At 40.7% G+C, this 21,554-nt stretch overlaps 2 protein-coding genes and 1 pseudogene across 2 annotated transcripts in view; all 3 read left to right on the top strand.

Moving 5' to 3' along the window:
• Positions 1 to 951: 951 nt before the first annotated feature.
• mylk4b (myosin light chain kinase family, member 4b) lies at positions 952 to 13,737 on the top strand. The gene is made up of 13 exons (XM_088350198.1): positions 952 to 1,476; positions 3,479 to 3,560; positions 4,677 to 4,983; positions 5,073 to 5,251; positions 5,393 to 5,498; positions 5,798 to 5,891; positions 6,521 to 6,630; positions 6,712 to 6,853; positions 7,623 to 7,693; positions 7,764 to 7,892; positions 7,987 to 8,218; positions 13,540 to 13,625; positions 13,731 to 13,737. The coding sequence occupies exons 1-13, from the start codon at positions 952 to 954 to the stop codon at positions 13,735 to 13,737; spliced, it is 2,070 nt and encodes a 689-aa protein (XP_088206324.1).
• On the top strand, positions 11,307 to 11,510 carry LOC148355066 (U2 spliceosomal RNA; annotated as a pseudogene).
• A 6,825-nt stretch (positions 13,738 to 20,562) lies between the features above and the next one.
• The window catches only part of gmds (GDP-mannose 4,6-dehydratase), a 114,384-nt gene continuing 113,392 nt past the window's right edge, over positions 20,563 to 21,554 (top strand). Inside the window, exon 1 of the mRNA XM_088349509.1 lies at positions 20,563 to 20,833. Coding sequence (XP_088205635.1) covers positions 20,735 to 20,833 — 99 coding nt within the window. The 5' untranslated portion in view covers positions 20,563 to 20,734. The remainder of the gene's footprint in view (positions 20,834 to 21,554) is intronic.

Raw genomic sequence — 21,554 nt, 5'->3', positions numbered from 1 at the left:
GTTTATTGGTTGAGCTAGTTATCTTTCTTGCTATAAATCCATCCGTATTTAGCTAGCCTTGAATCTAACTAGCAATCTGGACTTTCGTTCTCTGTCTTTCTTTGAAAGAGAGGTGTCACTGCCAAGTAGTGGGCAGAGTTAGTCAGACCAGATTAATTTTCACAGCAGAGAAACAATAACCAGGCACTTGAGGACACATCGCCATCAATGCCAAGCCATCAATCCCTCAGCACCACTCACAGAGCTAGTTAAGCCTTTGAAAGTAATTTGGCTCATGAAAACTGTCTGGTTGAAAAAAAAAATTGACAGCTTTGCAGTAAACATTGAGTTCCTTGTTGGAAAGTGTTTGGTCCTGAAGGACTCTTATGCTTCACAACATTCTAAATGGTCATTGGAGGTTTCAGGGTCTAGTTCTCTCTTGCACCGTCATCCCTGCATCCCTTGGCTCATGAACTTTAAATGTAGGGCATTTTCAGAATTGCACCTTCTAAAGCTCACCATGTTCTATTTGTTCACACCGAGTAGTTGTTTTGGGTTGCTTTTATTTGTTTGTTTTACTTGGTGGTGGGTCGCGTGTCAGTCCCAGATTCTTGAGATTCTAACACCTAACCGAAGAGCTTTGAGGCATCTCAAATGTCTGATAGTGATCCTCTCCAGCAACTTCCCCCTAATCCCCCATCAATCCCTGGCTGCTCACTGAAACCCTGGACCGTTATCAGCGGCCACCCACTCCCTGACGTCCGAAGAGGGCTGCGCTTTCATTTGGAGGCCAGACATTCGCTGTTCTTAAAATTCAGCACAGAGGTGCGGCAGCTCATTCTCTTTCCTTTACTTTCTCTCATTGCTAAGAGTTTCTCATTCACTTTTCTTTTTTTTTTTTTTTACCTGCCTCATCTTTATTAATGAATGTTTTTGTTTGCTGTCTGAGAAGAGCTAAAACTCAAATCCGTCATGAGCGCCAGCTTAGTCAACTCTTTGGCTAAAATGTATGATCCCAAGCCGCTTCTCGGTCAGAAGTCTGCCACAAGAAAGCTCTCTCTCAATGGATTGGAAAGAACACAGGCAACTTCCTCTTCTTCCTATCACGATGCTTCACTGCGCTGCATAGAGCACCGCATGGACACCTTGACATCTCAGATGGAGCGTTTGCTTTCGATGCAACACACAGTCCTTAGCCGCCTGGACACATTAACCGTGGATGTCAAAGGCCTCGATCAAAATCGTGCAGTCATGAGTCTTGATGGTGCAAATACTGGAGTTAGCAACAGCTCAGAAGTTGCACAGATCTGTGGGGAGTTAATGGGTGCGGTGGAGCGTGTCTGTGAGCAGATGGAGACTCATGGATGTCGGTTGGAAGCGGTAGAAAATGCAACCGGGAGCACCCAGCAGGTGATCAATTTCATAGGTGATGTCCTGAAGGGCACCCGCATGATGAAGTTGCTCTTAAAAAAGCCCCAGAGGCGATCCAAGCGCAAGGTGAGCATAAGCATTTTGAAGGAAAATGAAATGAAATGAAACTGGAACTGATTGATAAATGTTTCCATCTTTTATCCAAATCCTCCTGTGGATCAAATACAGGAATTGATACACTAATGATGGATGTGTGTGGTAGTTGTTGATTGGCATCCATTTGGATTTATAATTTGTTGACTTTTGCAAAATATTTGTTTTCTGTAACTCTTAGAAAACAATTTGGAACTACCATTGTATATTTTTAGCTGTGTTGTTTCCTGATCTGTCACTTCGAAATATGTGAAGTAGTTTTGCCACTTGTCTGGGAGGGTGCAATTTAACACTGCTTATCTGAAGCCTAAATATGTCTTTATCAGGGGGCTGGTGTCCAGTTTGGACTGAGGCCTCAGTACACAAAGTTCTTGCTCTTAGTAGTGTAACACTGTCTCACAGTAAGGGTCTTTAAGGCCAGATCTAGATTTACACAATGTCTGCCAGTGATGTTAAAGGACAGGAGCAGAGGCAACGTGTTCTAAGTGCTTGTTGATCTATCACTTTTTACTGACCCATAAAGCAAAACACCTAGTTGTCAGAAAATAAAACTATACCATTGTATCCATCTGTCACATTCATAAACTTCATATGCTGCACATTGATTTTAAAACTCAAATTTATTAAATAAACGTGCATATAGCATGGTTGCAAACAGCTTATCTTGTCTTAACATATTAAAAAATCAAAACCTTTTATGATAGATTTTCAAAAGATTTTGCTTATAGAGAATCAAGATGTAGGCTAAACTTGTATTCTGATACATAAAGGAAAATATATCTTCATTATTTGGACAATGGTGCATTATTCTAGCACATTACTGAATTTGGAGATGTTTCTGCAGGTTTTTTTTTCCTAGTAAAGATTTTGCATTTATTCAGCATTTTGCATTTATTCAGTAATGTTCCACCTTTTCTCTAGGTCCTCTTTCAACCAATTTGTGATGTTTCTTTCCTTTATAAAGATTGTCCTAGACTAAAATTTATGACAATTTTTCAGATACATTATGATTCATTTGTCTTTATGCAATAGTAAAATATGCTTTATAAACTGAAATATTCTCAAAAGCAAAAACAGAATGAATAAAACAAAGTTTACCTATTCTACTTTATATATCCTCACACTAATAGCATAATTGCCGAAGCCATTTTTAGAACTTTTCATAAAAGAAAAGATATTCAGGCGAAAAATTGCCATAGCCATGTCTATGAATTAGAAAGAAATTCTGGTTGTTTTGTTATCTGCAATGTGATTGGTTGACTGACATGGGAAATTGTGCAGATTGTGCTTTTTATGGGAAGCTGAAATAGGCAAAAATTTAAATTTGGCCCGAAACTGAGTTAGCCACTTTAGTAATTAGTGTGACGATATTGTTTAGCAAAATATGAGAAACAAAACAAACCTGTAATATGCTATGTACTACAAATAGTACCTATGAACCTCAGTAAATTGCTTCCCTTATTAATTATTGCAATTCCCCTGATTAAGCTTGAATAAACCTTGCAAACACAGCACTGCACCTATTTACCCACTGAATGACAGACTATGGAGAATAAAAACAAATATAATTAGTGTAAACATGTTTATTTTATTTACCAGAAAAACAACATCAACAATTATTTCAGCATCCTTCTTAGTTCTTTAGCCACTTTCAGTAAATTTAGTGTTGCTTATTTCACGTTGCAGTGCAGGGTTTCGCAGACTTCATCTTCATTAGCAATTTCCTACTCGTGGCTATGATTATCTGCATGTGAGCTGGAATGGGCAAGACATTAGTCTGTTTACGTATGTTTTTATCCTATTTGAAATTATCAAAACATGTGTAAAATACTGGGAAAAAATATAAATTAACAGCTATGTTACTACATACAAGTAAATGTGTTGAAGCAGAAATGACCAAGAAAACAGAAATGTGTCAAGCAATATCTGATACTGAAGTAACTCATATAAATGGTTTATTTTTTTCTTCCTGAAGGGAAAGGATGACAGGGATAAAAGCAAACTCAACCGGAAGAGCCCCAAAGCTCAGAAGAAGCAGAAGTCCCTGGAAAAATCAGGTATCCTTCTTCACTCTCCTTCTTAGTTATAGAAGGAATATAATTTTGTTGCCATACCAAAAAAATGGATATCCTAAAGCATCCTGTTTATAAATGGCAACATTACATCAGTTATTTTACAATCAACTATTATTATTTACATTTTGTTTTTATACATTAGTAAGGGCCCGGTCACACAGCCGTTTGCGTCTGAATCACAGCCAGAAATTTCTGCCTGTGAAGCAGACGCTGTTGGACGCTTTGAGATCGCTATACAGACGAGATACAGCAGGGCTTTACACGGGGTCGGAAATTCACACGCGGTTGGCGGCGCGAAAAAGTTTTGCGCTGCTCAAAACTTTAGGGCCTGGTCACCAAGCCTTTCACGGGCGTATCGATGCTGAATCACGGCCAGAATTTCTGCCCGTGAAGCAGACGATGTTGGACGCTTTAAGATCGCCATATAGACGAGATACAGCAGTGCTTTACACGCGGTCGGAAATTCACACGCGGTTGGCCACGCGAAAAAGTTTTGCGCTGCTCAAAACTTTAGACCACGTGTTAACCGCGGGCGGCACACGAGGTAATGACGCGGAAATGACGCGGAACGACGTGCTATGGCCGCGGCCGGGGCGTGGTTACACATGTGTAGGACGCGAAATTTCAGCGGGTAATCGTGGGTGGAGCACGGTCATAGCATGTTCTGCGCCTGTATCGCGGTGTTATTACGTGAAATTAGCGTGTTATGCGTGTGACGGTCAAACGCCTTTCTCCGCGTATATACAGCGCGATTTGCCGAGCACACGTCAGTTGTGCTCGAGACGTCAAGGGGTGGACATGGATCCCCGTCACCGTAGTGACCTCGTCTTAATCCATTTTTATTTCTTGACATTTCTTTTCATTTCATAACAAGATAATAAAATAAAAAGGAAAAACTATTACAATAATAACATATTGGCTTCTTCGGTGCCATAGCTTGAAATCTTGATCTTCACGGGACTGTGTCTTGAGCGGTTATGATTTTTACAGCCCGGTGTTATGCCGAGAAATGCATCCCTGCCGAGATTTGCGTCATAACTTATACAAATCTTTAAGGTGCTATTTTCCTCTGTTTAACTCCATATGTCTTTTCATAAGACTCGCTGACTGACACAGTGCTGCCAGAGCAGGTTGCAAAACTCAACCAAAAGAACATTGAGCACTTTCATGAAAAAAACAAGGCTGAGGACCAAGTGAACAAGACACACCTTGAATCATCCACGTTGATTCTGAATGACTCTGACAAGGACAGTGAAGATGTCTTTGAAGACTCGGATGTAGACCTGGAATTGGAGATCGGCTCGGCAGAATCCAATCCAGAGAAGACGGCTCAGGAGGAGGATGAAGGGGAAGAGAGAAATAAATCCCAAGTGGAAATTTCTTCTGAGGGTAGCGAGACTCCCAGGTATTTTTTGAAATTCCAATTTCAACTTTCCACAAATATTGAGTTTGTGTTTGTAGCGCTGATGAAAACAGTGATGTTGTCGCCTCCAGCAAACGACGAGTCACCGAAGAAGAAGAAGCAAAGGAAGATCTGAAAAAGAGTAGAGTGGAAGGCGCAAAAGATCAAAACGGTGATGAAGAACAGACGCAAGACACCGACTCGGATGCGGTCAGCACGCAGGCTGATGAAGCAGAGCAAGACCACCCCGATGTGAAAGAATTCCTCATAGGTGAGCATTTACGTCGATTTACTTTGTGGAGAACCTGGATCCCTTTCAGACTATTGTTCAATTAGGATTGTGTGCAAGCAACATGCACCAGATGTGCTCACTAGAAATAAATTATTGAATAGCAAGTTTTTATCTTCATAGACTCAAGTCCTCCGCCGTCAGCACCTTTTGACCATCGTATTGTGACGCCTAAACCTCATCAAATCGCCACCTTCTACTCCATCAACAAAGATGAAGTTCTAGGAGGGTGAGTTGTGTCTGTTAAACGAGACACGAGGTTCTCATGCTTTTTGTTGCGCTTGGGCGCAGTTCCAAAACAGGCTCGTTGATGTGACTGTCCAGGGCTAAATCTTATCTTTAAAGCTGGAAATCAGTTGTGTGGATAGGCAACATGTTTCCGCTCACTGACACAAATGCCGCTGAATTCTACACATTACACTAATGACTTTATTTTAAAATGACACTGTCATGTTTGGAAGCGATAGAAAGGATTTTCTTCCTCCCTGTTGTTGAATCCCAAAATCAGAACTATTTTATTTTTACCAGGGGGCGTTTTGGCCAGGTCCACAAATGCATCGAAAACTCATCTGGCCTTACATTGGCTGCCAAGATTATCAAGGCCAGGAGCCAGAAGGAAAAGGTACTCTAATATACAATCCAAGGGGTGAACTCACACTGGAGCCACTTCTTCCTTACCAAAGCCTGAATTTTCCGAACCTCACTGCCTCCAAAGTAAACATCATCACAATAATTCACACAAGAATAGGAATAAGACGACATTATTTGCGTTTGCTTATTTATCTGCTAAACAGCGCAATGGAAACAAAACTCATCAATATGATGGCAAAAGTGTTTTTTGCAGTTCTGGTCATTCATTATATAAATTCTACGTACATACCTATGTACAGAACATGCTTTCATTGTCACGTTTTGACTATTGCCGCACGGTTGTCAGGCCCACCACATACATACATAACTGGGAATCCTGCTATGCTCACGGGCGGATCAATTGTGCTCACACCATCGCTAAAATCTGTACTTTAGAAGTAATCTCTGTATAATGGACCTTGTGTGATTGTAGTCAAGAAGTATTACTTCATTTATCATTCAAGTAAAAGCAATACTAGATAAGACATTTTTCTTAAGACTCGAAACGTGCAAGAGATTGCTCCAGTAAGTAGACCTCAGTCATAATAAATAGGCCTCGTTAATGACAAATGGATAATTTACCAAGATGTGACCATAAAACATCCTTTTTTTTTTCCTCAGGATGTGGTGAGGAACGAGATCCAGGTTATGAACCAGCTCAATCACTGCAACCTCATTCAGCTGTATGCTGCCTTCGAGTCTCGTCACGACATCATCCTGGTCATGGAGTAGTAAGTACACCTAGTGTCACTTTTTATGCCAAATTAGGTGCAGCTCTTTAAAACTGCTTGGTCATCTCTGTGTTCATCCAGTGTCGAGGGTGGTGAGCTATTTGACCGTATCATTGATGAGAACTGCAACCTGACAGAGTTTGACACTGTGCTGTTTATACGGCAAATTTGTGAAGGACTGCAGTACATGCACAGAATGTACATCCTTCATCTGGACCTCAAGGTGAGAATTTAAGAGCATCTGCTCTTTGACACTATTCACCAGCAAAACTTTGATTATGCTAAGTTTCAGTGGTGGGCCATGCGTCTCACACCTAGGTCTTCAGTAGGCTAAATCAATTCAACCCTCAATAACTTTTTATGGCAAAAGAAAGAAACACATCTAGAGCTGAGATGCATATTGATAACATAAAACATAACCTAAAAGATTTCGCAATGATATTTAGAAATAGACCTTCATTTCATTCATATAGTATCCATTTTATTTGTGCACATGAAGATTTCAATAATAATGATTCCGTTTGTTTTAGTCCCATAAAACGAGACGGCTGAAAATTACTTCTACAGAAGCGGTGGATCTGGGATCTATTTCTTCACCGTTTTGTTGTGATACTTCCTTTACCACCCCCTAGCCAATCATATTTTGTCCAACCGTTGACGTTTCTCAAGACCTGCTAGCAGGCGCTGAAACGCCAACTCAGAATCCAATTGGCTAAATCAACAGCTTTATCAAACACGTATGTTATGCCTCAGGGCCTTCAGACGTCTTTGTTAAGGGCTCCCTGGCAACAATTATTGGCTGAAATGTGATGGGTTTTTTGCTTAAATGTAAAAGCACACATCTGGAAGCAGAACAAACACGTGGAATACAATGAAAGAAAGCTGAAAGACAATTTGGAAATATGAAAACGATTCAGATGTATTAATAGGGCAGCAGAGAAGGCCTTGCAGGCCCTGACTTCCCACTGAATTCCTTCTTGTGTTGTTTTCAGCCAGAGAACATTCTTTGTGTCAGCAGAGCAACAAACAAGATCAAAATTATTGATTTTGGTCTCGCCAGGAGGTATAATATCACTCATCTTTTGTTTCTTGTTTTCTTTCACACTTTTATTAAACAGATGTGTCTCCAACAGGTACAAACCTCGAGAAAAACTCAAAGTCAATTTTGGAACACCAGAATTTCTGGCTCCTGAAGTCATCAACTATGAGTTTGTTTCATTCCCCACGGACATGTGGAGCCTCGGTGTTATCACTTATATGCTGTGAGTTATCAGCTCCTCATTTTCTTGGATATTTCTTTATTATACATGTTAATACCAGCAAACTTGATTCTCTATTTCTTTGTACCCTCCTCAGACTCAGTGGCCTTTCTCCTTTCCTTGGGGACGATGACAACGAAACTTTAAACAACATTCTGGCCTGTCAGTGGAATTTTGAAGAAGAGGAATTCAATGATGTTTCGAAAGAGGCCAAAGACTTCATCACACGTTTGCTCGTCAAGAGCAAAAACTGGAGGATGAGTGCTGCGGAATCTCTCAGACACCCCTGGCTTTCAGATCAAAGTCTACACTACAAATTGCACCAGAAGGTAAGACTCAACGAGAGTATAATTTGCTATGATTAGGATATGTCATTTGGACCCAGCAATCCCCAAAATAATTAGATCATTACTCCAAAATCGTATTTCTCAACCACGCGCCGCAAGATGTCTGTTGTGCACAGGAAATTCAATTTACGCGTTAAACACATTATACCACAAAATAACACTTTTTTTATTGGCAGATCATTTTGCTAATTTGGAATGTATCCATCTATCCATTTTCTTCCTCTTGTATACGGCGTGCATTACCGTTCTGAACACCGGCCTCAGCAGGGAAGCCCAGACCTCCCTATCCCCAGCTACTTCAACCAGCTCGTCCGGAGGGATTCCGAGAAATTCTCAGGCCAGCCGAGAGACTTAGACTCTGCGGTGTGTCTTGAGTCGTCCCTGGGGCCTCTTGCCAGCGGAACATGCCCGGAACATCTCCTGAGGGAGGCGTCCAGGAGCCATATTCATCAGATGCCTGAGCCATCTCAATTGGCTCCTTTTTTGCAGAGGAGCAGCTGTACTACTCAGTCCCTCCTGGATGACCGAGCTTCCCACCTTATCTCTAAGGGAGAGACCAGCCAGCTTGCAGAGGAAACTCATTTCAGCCGTTTATATCTGGGATCTTATTTTTTCGGTCATTCCCCACCGTTCATGACCATAGGTGAGGGTAGGATCCTAGATCGACCAGTAAATCAAGAGCTTTGCCTTTCGGCTCAACTTCTACTTCACCACGACGGACCAGTACAGGATCCGCATAATGGCAGAAGCTGTGCTGATCCGTCTGTCGATTTCCCGTTCCGTCCTAAGCTCACTTGTGAACAAGACCCCGGGAAACTTGAACTCTTCAACTTGGGGCAGGATCTCATCCTAAACCTGGAAGGAGCATGCCATCCTTTTTCTGTTGAGAATCATAGTCTCGGACTTAGAGGTGCTGATCTTCATCCAGGTCGCTTCACACTCGGCTGCAAACCGCTCCGGTGAAAGCTGAAGATCACGTCTTGAAGAAGCCAACAGCACCTCATCATCTGCAAAAAAAGGAGAAATGCAATGCTCAGGATTCCAAACCAGACCCCTTCCTCACCAAGGCTGCGCCTAGAAATTCTGTCCATAGAGGTTATGATCAGGACCCACTCTCACTGGAAAAAAATCCAACTTATTGCCGGCAGTGCGGAAAAAACTCTAGCTCTTGGAATACAGAGGCCTCACAGTCAGGATAAGACTGTGCTGTACCCCATACTCCCAAAGCATCCCCCACAGAGCTCCCTGAGGAACATGGTTTAATGCCTTCTCCAAGTCCACAAATCACATGTAGACCAGATAGGCAAAATCCCGTGCACGTTTGAGTACCCTGCAGAGTGTGTAGAGCAGGTCCACTGTCCCACTACCTGGACGGAAACCACTTTGCTCCTCTTGAATCCGAGATTCGACTACCTGATGAACCGTCTTCCAGTACCCCTGAACAGACCTTACCAGGGAGGTTGAGAAGTGTCATTCCTCTGTAGTTGAAACACATTTGCCATTTCTTGAAAAGGGGGACCACCACCCCAGTTCAGAGGTACTGTCTCCGATGTTCACCAATGTTGCAATGTTGCGTGTAAAGCATGACACGCCCACAAAGGGCGGCAGTAACTCAGGAGGTAAAGCGCTTGTCCTGGGAACGAGAGGTCCTCCATGTTATATGTCAAAGTGCACTTAGGCAAGACACTGAAGCTGATAAGCCTTGCATGGCTGATGCTGCTATTGGTGTGTGAGTGTGAAGCACATTGTAAAGCACTTTGGGACGTTTTCATTGACTTGAAAAGTGCTATTTAGATTTACAACATTCAGAGCCCTACTAAACTCCGGGCGGAGTTCTCGTCAACCCCCGAGGAGCTATTTTTACCACCTCAGTGACTTCAATCCCAAAGATATGAGAACCCACCTCAGAATCCCCATGCTGTGCTTCCTCAAAGGAAGACGTTTGTGGGATTGGTGAGGTCGTTAGGCCGTTCTAAAGTGAGAGGAACCATCAAGCAGCAGATTGTACAGATGAAAATGGAAGGGATGATTCTATCAGCCATATCAAGACAAGTTGATCATTCCAAATCTTTGATTTCAAGAATATTGAATCTTTACAAAACTACAAACTCATTCAAGTCACCCAAGAAGGCTGGTCATCCACAGAAGTCAAATGCAAGAGAGGACGGGTCACTGTGAAGGATGTCAATGGGTAATTCTTTCCACACTGCAGCCAGTTCAGTGGTGAACATGGATCATTACTATTAATGTCTCGTCATTAAAGAGCATTTGGACGAAAGGCCCACAATGCAGTGACTAAACTTCTCATTAGGGGCCGGTCACACAGACATTTGCGGCTGAATCACGGCCAGAAATTTCTGACTTTGAGGCGGACGCTATAGGACGCATTAAGATCGCCATTCAGACGAGTTACAGCAGTGCATAACACGAGGTCGGAAATTCGCGCGCGGGTGGCAGCGCGAAAAAATTTTGCGCTGTTCAATTGTTGAGAGCGCGTGGACACAGCCTTTCACGAGTTTATCGAGGCTGGACCGCGGCCGTAAACTCCTGGCCGTGAAGCAGATGTCGTTGGGCGCTGTTGGACGTTTTGAGACCGCCATATAGACGAGATAGGGCAGTGCTTTACTCGCGGTCGGAAATTTTCACGTGGTTGGCCGCGTTCAAAACTTTTGAGCTGCTCAAAAGTTTGAGCACGTGTTAAACCGCGTGCCGCACACGTAGTCAACACGAGGTAATGACGCGGAAATGACGCGGAACGACGTGCTCTGGCCGCGGCCAGGGCGTAGTTACACATGGGTAGGACGGGAAATTTCAGCGGGTAATCGTGGGCGGAGCATGGTAATAGCATGTTCTGCGCCTGTATCGCGGTGTTATTACGTGAAATTAGCGTGTTACGCGTGTGACAGTCAAACGCCTTTCTCCGCGTATATACAGCGCGATTTGCCGAGCACACCATTGTGCTCGTGATGTCAAGGGGGTGAACATGGATCACCGTCAGCGTAGTTTCTCTTCATTTCGAATAAATCTTTCGGTGCATTATCAATGGTCGTAGCAAGACTTTGATGCTAGGACCTTAGCATGGCCTTAAGGCCTTGATGCTAGGTCCTTAGCTGGGCCTGGCTTAAATGCTAGGACCTTGATTTGGCCTGTGGTAGGACATTACCTCTTGCCATGATCTTTGATTTTTGCAATCCGGAGATGGAATAAGAGCTTGCTCTGTCCACTCCACGCATCGGCCCGGTAGTGCAGTACCTCCGGGAACGGTGCATTCACAATAATCGCAGCAAGGCTTTAGGGCTAGGACTTTAGCTTGGCCTTTTGGCTGAGAGTAAGTGTCCCGGCTCCTAAGCTTTGTAGCGTATTATGTACTGACCGATAACGGAAAATGGATAATGAATAACGAAGATAGAACAATAACCCTTAAAAACCCCAAAAACCCCTTTTGGCCGAGAGTATGAGTCCCGGCCCCTAAGCTTTGTAACGTGTTATGAACTGATCGATAATGGATAATTAGCAAAATAGATAAAACAATTACCCTCAATAAACCCCTCCCCGTCAGCGTAGTGTTCTGATCTTGACCCATATCTATTTCTTGACATTTCTATTTCAAGATAATAAAATACATATGATGCCATAGCTTGAAATCTTGATATTCACGGGACTGTGTTTAGAGCGTTTATGAATTCTACAGCCCGAGAAATACATCCCTGCCGAGATTTGCATTTCCTCGCTTCTCCAACCAGTTTTACCTCGTTTTATCTCACTTATAGGGAATGTAATGGCGAACATATAACCAAATCTACTTCGTCTTGCATTCGTTGGGAATGTAATACAACATTATCCATTCCGTATTTATTTTAGTTGTGAACGTAATCAAACGGTAAATCCTTCCCCCCTCGCGTGAACGCGCATTCTGCTGCGCTTTCATCAGAAGCGATCGTATTCTTTATTAAACGCTTATTAAAACAATAAAGCGAGCTAATTATAATAATTGGGAGATCCTAGTCTATATAACGCGTTTATTTAAACAATAAAGTGCGATCGTATTCTACAAAATGCGTTTGTTAACGCGGATGAAAAGGTCAAAAGCGATCGCAGCAGAATGCGCGTTCACGCGAGGGTGTGGGGGGGTGGGTATGTTGCGTAGGAGTCGGTTTTGGGCACACCACCGGCTCGGGAGCTTTTATACCCGTGGTCCACACGAGAAAATGACGCAGAAATGACGCGATGAGGAAGCGGAACAGTCGCCGGCGTCTTTTTTCCGGCCATACCACAGACGAACGGCGGGTTGTCAAATTTTGCGCATTTTCCATCCCGGGCAACCACGGGCAAAAAAAACCCGCAAAATTTTAGCCGTGATTCAGCCGCAAATGTCTGTGTGACCGGCCCCTTAGCAAAAAAAAAAAAACCATCAAAAACCAAGAGTGAGCTTTGCTGAGGAGCATATTGTATGGACAGAGAAGAACTGGTCCAGAGTTTACTTCAGTGATGAAAGAAAAAATTTATTTCATTTGGGTCTGATGGGAAGCGTTATGTTGGCAGACACTTTGGAGAAAAACTAAACCATAAGTGTTTAAAAAGGTCAGTGTATAGCGGAGGAGCAAGTGTCATGGTTTGGGTATGTTTTCTGCAGCAGGAGTTGGGCTTCTTGTACAGGTAATATGCCGAGTGAATGTACCTGTGAGTATCAGAAACTTCTTCAAAAGCACATGGTTCCTTACTTATGTTCATCGCCCAATCAGCCTGCAGTGTTCATGCAGGACAATGCTCCATGCCACAAAACGGGTAAATAATTAGGTGATAAGATTGAAATAATAGCATGGGCTGTCCAGAGTCCAGATCTCAACCCAATAAAGAACCTCTGGAAAATCCTTGGTGACAAAGTTATGGTCAAGAAACACACAACAATCACCAAACTGTGGAGGAGACTGCAAGAAGAATGGACAAATATCACACCAGAGCAGTGTGAAATACTAGTGCTATCCTGTGGCCAAAGATGTGCTGAGGTTATTCACAGCAGAGGCCTGTACACATCTTACTAATTGCTGACAGTTGTAACGTTCAGATTTTTTTTCATTCAATTTTAATCAGTGTGTTCTTTAATTTTGATCAGTGCGCTTTCTTAATAAATATTTTTTTCTGGAATGCCTCCCGTCATTGTGTGAAAAAAGTACTATTGAATAAACACAACAAAATGTCCTTAAACTGTTGAGCAGTGAAGAATCAAATTTTTACAAGTTGTTCTCTAATTTTGATCTCCAGTGTAGTTTTAATCAAATGTCTACATTTTGCACTCTTTGTAGATTTCAATGAAACATCTACATTTTATCCTCTTTGTAGAAAAACAAGAGTCAATCCACGTGAGCGCCTTCTCAAGAATGATAGACAGGTGAGTTCCTTGCCTTGCTCTCGTGCACCAATGACAGCAATAATTTGTCCACCTCATTTTTTTCAAGTCTTCTCATGGAATTTCTTTTTGTTCTTTCATAAAAAGACTCTAAGGCCGCCACAATGGTGCCCAACACTGGACCAATGCTGCTGTAAATGTATGGCTCCGGATTATCTACTCCGCCTCGCATACCCCCCTTCTCTCCAAATAAGCTTGGAGCAGCTGAGAAATTTTAATCGAGGCCACAATGAGAAAAAAGACACTTTCATCATCAGAGATGAACATTTTTGACTGTGTGAAAGCTTTACATGCAATGTGACTCTCCAGCATGAAACGTTTAGATCGAATGAAATAAGTCACCGTTTGTATGTTATCTGAAATGTGCACATTATGAACATATTTTTTTAATGCAATTTGTGAAAGAAAAAATGTATAATTTTCAGGTTCAACACTTTTTGGTAGTTTTATGAAAAACATGTCCCCACAACTAGCCGATTGGTTCATGCTGGAGTGTCTTGAGTTTATTACAATTTCAGTTGTCAAAGTCAAAGCTTTCATGCAATGTTTCATGCAGAATGAAAGCTTGGAAACTGCTGTGTCCAAACCACGGCAAAGGGGCCCTTTGGGTCCATTTAAGCAGCCTACAGCATTTAGTTGCAGCAAAAAACCCTTTTTTTAATGATGTACAGATTGCTTAATCATCCAAAAATGCAAATCCTTATTTATAATAATGAAAGGATAATGTTTTTCACAAAACAATGTTTAAATATCACGCAGTGACCTAACAAATCACTACTTGGGTTTCTTTTTAAATTTAAACAAAAAATGTTTTATGTGAAAAACAAAGATGTACAGGTATCCTTCAAATGTTTTCATTTGCGGCCGACAGAGCTGGATGATTTGGACACATCTGCATCAAAGTTTTAACTTTCCGGGATTTCATGATTACATTTAATTGATTTATAGTTTAAGATTCCACCACGTGGAGCAGAACAAAACTAGTTTTCTTTGCATGTATGGCACTTTTTGTGTTTTCCAACCTTTAGCAAAAACGTCTTGAGTATGATGGCGGGAATGTATTTTCTTTTTCCGTACAAGTCTTATGAAAAAATGTATTTTGTAATTAATATTATAAAATGAGTGCTCCCAGTTATAGCATTAACACGTGTTTTAAAGCTGATTTAACTTTAGACAGCACTCATAAAAACACATATATTTTGCTGAATACATTGTTTTAATATTGTATAGTATTTCATTTATATTGCACAAATATGCTTGCTTGCTTTCTCCCAGTTATGTAGGGTACTTTTCTAGTTGTTTGCTTTCATATAGCTGCCCCTTCGCTTTGCCAGTCTGGAGTAGGTGCCCCCCACCTCACCTTCCATGAAGGCATCCTAAATACCACACAATTACTACCTATGAATATTTCCTGATGATGGCTGGTATTGGTTTAAATGCTCATTCGTTTGCTGGTTTTACACCAGACGGTACTTGAAGTGCATGACACCTCTGGTTTCTGCACATTTGGTGAGCGTTATGCAAATGTAAAGGTAGAGATTGTGCCCTCTCTTTGTCACAAGCTTATCAAGATTGCGATCAATAGTGACACCACTCATTTTTGTTTTTCATCATCACGTCTTTTGGTGATGGACCCCATTGGTTGCAGTCCCACGATGAACTGAAAGGCATTGTCACCTAGGATATTTAATGATATGATGATTGTTTTGTGCAATTGTTTTAATGAATATAAAAAATGCAATAATAAAGAAAAAATGTAAGTATATGAAGTGCAATGTTGTGTATAGATACAGAGTAGAGGTAAGATCTCAAGCTCAAGTCCAACTGGAAATGGGGTCGGTTCGGGCCTAAAATGTCCATCATTACTTAAGGCTGGGCCGAAGTCTTTCTTACTTTTTTTGTTGTTGGAATCATCCAGCCGTCATTGCTCCTAGTTTCCTTTTTTATTGTGGAGGATCCGAATATGTGATGGATTTCGTACCCCTGTCATGCAAGCAGCCCACGTCCAGTTCTTATTTTATTTATCTCGGTGTGTCCACGGACTCTGCGGGCTGTTTTGCGCGGAAGAGGGACTGAATCCATTGACCACGCAAATTCTCCACAATGGAATATAAACTAAGAACAATGGCGGTATTATAATTAAAAAACAGTCAGCGAGAGGGAAGTACTTCTGCTCCTAACAAAAACCAAATGAATCAATCACAAATAAAATGGCAAATTACGGTTTGATTCGGGCTCTGTCCCTCAAATCATGTTAATTTGTTAGGTTCGGACCTGTTCGGGTTGGGCTGGATTTTTTAGGCATCTTACCTCTAACACAGACCTACACTTAAGAAATGATATGGGTGAAATTTGTTAAAATGTTGTTTCACATCTTACTGGAGAAAAGTATTTTTATAACGCATCTACATAAAAGAAGGCTACAAAATGAATGACCTAGCGTCATGACAGTTGACTTTGCAAAGAAATCCTCAGTGATGTCAGCAGCCCATCAATCAAAAGAAGATGTGCAAAGCAAGGCACGTGTGCTCCCCCACAGTGAAACCAAACCTGGCACCTCCTTGACTCTTTAGCACATGCTATTCCTGCCATAGATGAAAGTAGGACCATGAAAGATAATACTTTCAGGACAGAATGCAACAGCGTACACGTTTTCAAAAATGGTGCCAAAAATATAAGGTTTATATTATTTCAGTCTTGATGGATGTACAGTCAGGAACTGCAGAAATGGTAGCTAATAAAAAATATATATTTCTATGGTAACATATCATGCAGCGTATTGACCAACAGTTTTTCAAAAAGAGATTTTTTTTTACCCTTTTAAGCAACATTGACTGTATGTGAGACAACACACCTTTTCTGACTATTTTGAAATGGCTTTGTTTTTTTTCATAATTTAAAAAAATATACAGTATGTCACAAAAGTGAGTACACCTCTCACAGGCTGCGGCTTACTGCAAATATATCCTTAGGTCTGATGAGACAAAGTCGATTTTATTTGGCTCAGATGGTGTGAAGCATGTGTGGCAGCTACCAGGTGACTACAAACATGTTTGTATTGTGCTTAAAGTTGCGCATGGTGTTGGGAATGTCATGGTTTGTGGCTGCATGAGTGCAACTGGAGTTGCTTTTCATTGAGGAAAAAGATGAACTCAAACATGTACTGTGAAATACTAGAGCAAGGAATGATCCCCTCCCTCCAGAAACTGGGTCGTGAGGGCAATATTCCAGCCAGACAATGACCCCAAATACAACTCTAAGATGACCAAAGCTTTTCTAGAGGGGCTAAGGGTAAAGAGGGTGGACTGGCAAAGCATGTCTCCAGATCTAAATCCAATAGAACATCTTTGAGGCATCCTCAAGGGAAAGGTGGGGAAGCACAAGATCTCAAATATTCACCCGCTCTGTTATGTTGTCATGGAGGAGTAGAAGAGCATTTCAGTGGCAATTTGTGAGGCTCTGGTGAAAATCCCCACCAGTAGGATTAAAGTTGGCAAATATCATATAGTCCATACAAAATATTGGACTTTAGGAACTTGTACTTAAGGGTGTAATCACTTTTAATACCAAGGGCTTAGCTACTAATGGCTATATTTTGATTTTTTTTGGGGGGAAGAAATACATTTACACTGCTTTATAAGCTTTACACTGATTACCTTTCATTGGGTCGTTTTTTCAGTGTTGTTCAATTAAACATAATAAATAAATCTTTGCAGAAGTGTAAGGGGTGTACTCACTTTTGTGACATACTGTAAATATCTTTAGTGAATATTTCTTTTTTGTTGTACAGAAAACTGTTTTTTAGATTTTCATGTTTCCCTTGTTTCGGAATGTTTTTTCTTTGTCGTATTTGGGAATGTTTTTGTCTAATTTTTCCAGAATCTTTTGTTTTTACTTTTTTGTACATTTTTTTGTTTATTCAAAATCACTTTGTCAGTGTTTTCCAAGTTTTTAAGAGACAAGGCATGTTTTTTTCATTTAAAAATCTTGTCTAACGTCTCGTCTCGTCTTTTTTTTTTAAGCTTAAACTATTACATTGCCCTATTAAGCCTCTACTTTAAAAACAACCCTTTAGTCACCGTGGCTAAAGGAGTTAAACAAGTCATTCATTTCGGTCAGTATTTTTGCTGTGGTTTTGGATTTTACTATATCTTTTAGCTGTTTTATTATTTATTTTTTTATTATTTTCAGGAAAAATAACACAAAAATAATACTTCAAATGAGAAGAACTTATCTGCCAGTGGAACATTGTTTTACTACCGTTCTGATTTTTCCCCTTTTTTTTAACGTAAAACAAGAAACTAATTAAAATCAGGAAAATTATGTGCAATATTTTATGTTTTCTTAAAACAATATTAAACAACTTCTTAAAACAAGATTAGTGATTAAATATATTCCCCTGGACTGTATCTCTTGAGCCGATAATAAGTAGCAGTATATAAAAGCAAAATGTGTAATTGGAATTAGAATCTGCTGGCAGGCTACCTGACTGATCACTGGAAGGAAGCAAAGATACTTAACTGTGGCATGCTTTTTTTTTTTTGCTAAAACAAAATCAGGTAATCTCCAGGGGCATACGACCCTGGCACTCTGGTTGAAAAACACTACACTGCCAGCCTGATTGCCTTTTAAATTCAGCATTTTTTACCAAAGAAGCATGCTGAATATGCCCTACCAGTAGCATGCTGTGAATTTTTCATTTGGGCCTTCACTCTTGTCTGAAGATAAAGAACTCTGTGTTGCTGTCAAAATTTGTTGGATTTAAAATGCCAGTAAAATGTGTGAAGCAAAAAACACAATTTGAAAAGCGAAAAATGTGTTTCCTTTCCCCATCACTTTAGCAATAGTAGTGATCATGTTTTATGTATTTTGCCTGATGTCCAACTCAACACTTTATCAGTGGACAGGTGGTAACATAAATCCCTGTACGGATTGTAGTTCGACGGCTGAAAGTGGCAGACAAAACTTTGTTCTTGTTGCCATTTCTTAACGATGTCCAGTTTTTCTCGAGAATGAGTCTTGAGTTGACAGTAAATCTGCGACCAAATCTATTTTTTCCCTCCTTCAGCCATTGTGGGTTGACAAAATAGCTATTACATCAAGTCAAGTCATGTTAATTTGTATAGCCCTTTATCACAAGGAGTCTCAAAGGGCTGAACAAACCACAGATTATTGCAAACTACAGACTATTATTACACCATCCCCTGATCTAAAACCTACACGAGGGCAAGGGAAAACTCAAAACCTCAACATGAGGTAAGTTAAGAAACCTTGAGAAGGGACCACACATGAGGTAACCCCCCTTCCAGAATGACCAGGCTGCAACAGATGTTGCAATAAGCATGCCTTGTTAGCATGTACCCGCTAGCATGACTCGTCAGCATGTAGACGTTAGCATATAGTCATTAGAGTGACTCATTAGCACGTAGTCAGTAGTATGTAGCCGTTAACATGACTCATTAGTAACCACTCGCTAACATGCCTTTTGCTCATGGTAACATTTCGCGTGGGTCAGCGACCCACTTGGGCCAACCCTGGAAACTTGGTTACCACGGTGACCAAGCAGCCTATTATAACACCATTTATTCATCAATTGATTACAAAATTTTCAAAAGTGGGGCAGAAAACACAGAACTCATATCATTTTGCTCTATTTTTTAACTAAAAGCTCAAATAAACACTAACTATTTATGCAGAACACATCGACACAATTTATTGTATTTTCTTATGCAGCGGTTTAACGGCGGGAAGTTTGTATGATTGTTTTGGTGAAATACCGCCCCCCTAGTTTGTGAAATCGGTAACATTTCTCTGGGTCTTCCGGAAGGGCCATTTTAACCAGTTTGAAATTTGATTGGCCAAGTCAACAGTAATATCACACCTATGGTTTGCTGCAAAATGCCTTCTCAAAAAATGTTGAAGGCTTATGGGTAGATTTCCAAAAATAGCAACAAATAATGGCTCATTTGTGATTAGTTAAATATTTAAATATGAGAGCACTTGTGTGGAAGCGGCGCAAGAACCATTAAAAGGAAAATGATAGCTAATTTGGAATTACTGCATATATCATTTGTGGCTTTATTTAGGTACAGCACAAAAAAACCACAACATCAATCATTTACTCACAAATATCGATGGACGAAATATACTTTACATCACTTGATTCCGATTTTGCAGGTCCTCGTGTCCTACGACTGCGCATACCTGTCAACCTCCACGGCTCCATGCCCGTACAAACTGTCGTATTTTCCCTTACAAAATACAAAATAATCTTACACCATATTTTTTTTTTTTCGGAATAATGCATGATGGGAAATCCCCAGGCGGCAGACGCATGCGCACAGTAGCATCAAACCGCTCGCTTCGTTTGCAACGAAAAAAAAACAATACAGAGATAGAGGCTACCGCGGCAAACTCGTTAGACTTGATTGATTTGCCGTTTCGTGATAGTCGGTGTTTACCGGATGGTACCCACAATTGACAAATTTGCATTTTTCCGTACAGATTTTCTTATACGTCGTACCCGTCTTAAAATGCATAATAAACGTACTTTGTACGGCAAAAGCGTACCGGTTGACAGGTATGAATGTGTCCTACTGGTATTGGACAAACATTGCTATATCAAGCAGACTGATTAAGCTTTCTTGAACAGAAACAAAGTTAGAGAAGCTAATATTAAATATAATCAGAAAACCAGGACATAAAAAAATACTATTAAAAAAAACTATACAAAAAAAAGAAAGAAAAATCCCGTTTTTTTTGTTTAAAAAACATTTTCTTGACTTTCTGGAACGAACCTATATTCAGTACAGTGGAATATCTATAGCAAACTGTTTTAAATCGTTATGTACCTGTACTTCCATTTTTCTCCTGTAGTAGACGCTCTTTGTGGAGGCCTGTGTGTTTATCGGGACTCCCTCTTCCTGGACGCTAACGTTCTCTACTGCTCTCCTCCGATTGGCTTGCTCACAACACTTCCTGTTTGGTTGTATTTGGATGGACGGCAAAAGATAGTGTAACATTACACAGGTGCAAAGTCAACTAACGCGCTGTGTCGGTCGGTTTACCGGTGAAAAACCATCCAGCTAAAAATGTCTCAGTGTTCCGAGCCTGCTGCCGGTTGCGCCGGTGTCATGAAAGATCCCAAGAAGAAAAGGAAAGTGGCTCTCATCACCGGCATCACTGGCCAGGTACTTTCGTTATACCTCCTTCCATCTTTCCTTATAATATTGTTTACGGCTGCAAACCCAAGTTACGCTGCATTTTCACATAAACGGAAAATGACAGAATTCAAATCAGTGCTGTCTGTGAAGTGTCTGTAGAGCTCCAGACCCACAACTTGTCAACCCCGATCATATGCAACGAATCACCATGTCATTAGTAATGATGTGCAGTGTTTCTAGTGAGGCCAAGTTGGATTTACAAATAAATGAACCTACATCTTATTTATCCTATAGTGCTGCAATAGACATTGTATCAGAAATTAAGTTCTTAGGGGTCATAATAGACAATAATTAAAGTTGGAAAACACACATCAGACACATACAAACTAAGGTATCTAAAAGCATTTCAATAATTCATAAGGCCAAATTCCTTTTAAACTTTAATGCATTGTATTCATTATATTGTTCTCTAGTTATTCCATACTTAACATGTTGTGCAGAAGTCTGGGGCAATGATTACAAAAGTTCACTACAGCCCCCTTTTATCCTCCAAAACGTGCAATTAGAACAATACACAGGGTAGGATATCGAGATCATACTAATATTTTATTCCTGCAGTCCAATTTATTAAAAATGAGATGATTTAGTTAAATTTGTGACTGCACAGCTGCTATTTAAGGTCAGCAAAAACATTGCCAGAAAACATCCGTAAATTATTCATTCAGAGAGAGGGAAATTACAATTTAAG

Source organism: Urocampus carinirostris, chromosome 12 (assembly GCF_059441175.1).
Source record: "Urocampus carinirostris isolate Australia breed hairy pipefish chromosome 12, RoL_Ucar_1.0, whole genome shotgun sequence".
Taxonomy (NCBI): domain Eukaryota; kingdom Metazoa; phylum Chordata; class Actinopteri; order Syngnathiformes; family Syngnathidae; genus Urocampus; species Urocampus carinirostris.
The sequence above is the reverse complement of the archived record's forward strand: the minus strand, read 5'-3'. Positions and strand labels throughout refer to the sequence as shown.

What these genes read in the sequence shown, in the direction of transcription:
- mylk4b (XM_088350198.1), top strand. Translation starts at nt 952, where the DNA reads ATGAGCGCCAGCTTAGTCAACTCTTTGGCTAAAATGTATGATCCCAAG. An exon ending in GAGGGTAGCGAGACTCCCAG is followed by an intron (nt 4,984 to 5,072) that starts GTATTTTTTGAA and finishes TGTCGCCTCCAG; the next exon opens with CAAACGACGAGTCACCGAAG. An exon ending in GATTTTGGTCTCGCCAGGAG is followed by an intron (nt 7,694 to 7,763) that starts GTATAATATCAC and finishes TGTCTCCAACAG; the next exon opens with GTACAAACCTCGAGAAAAAC.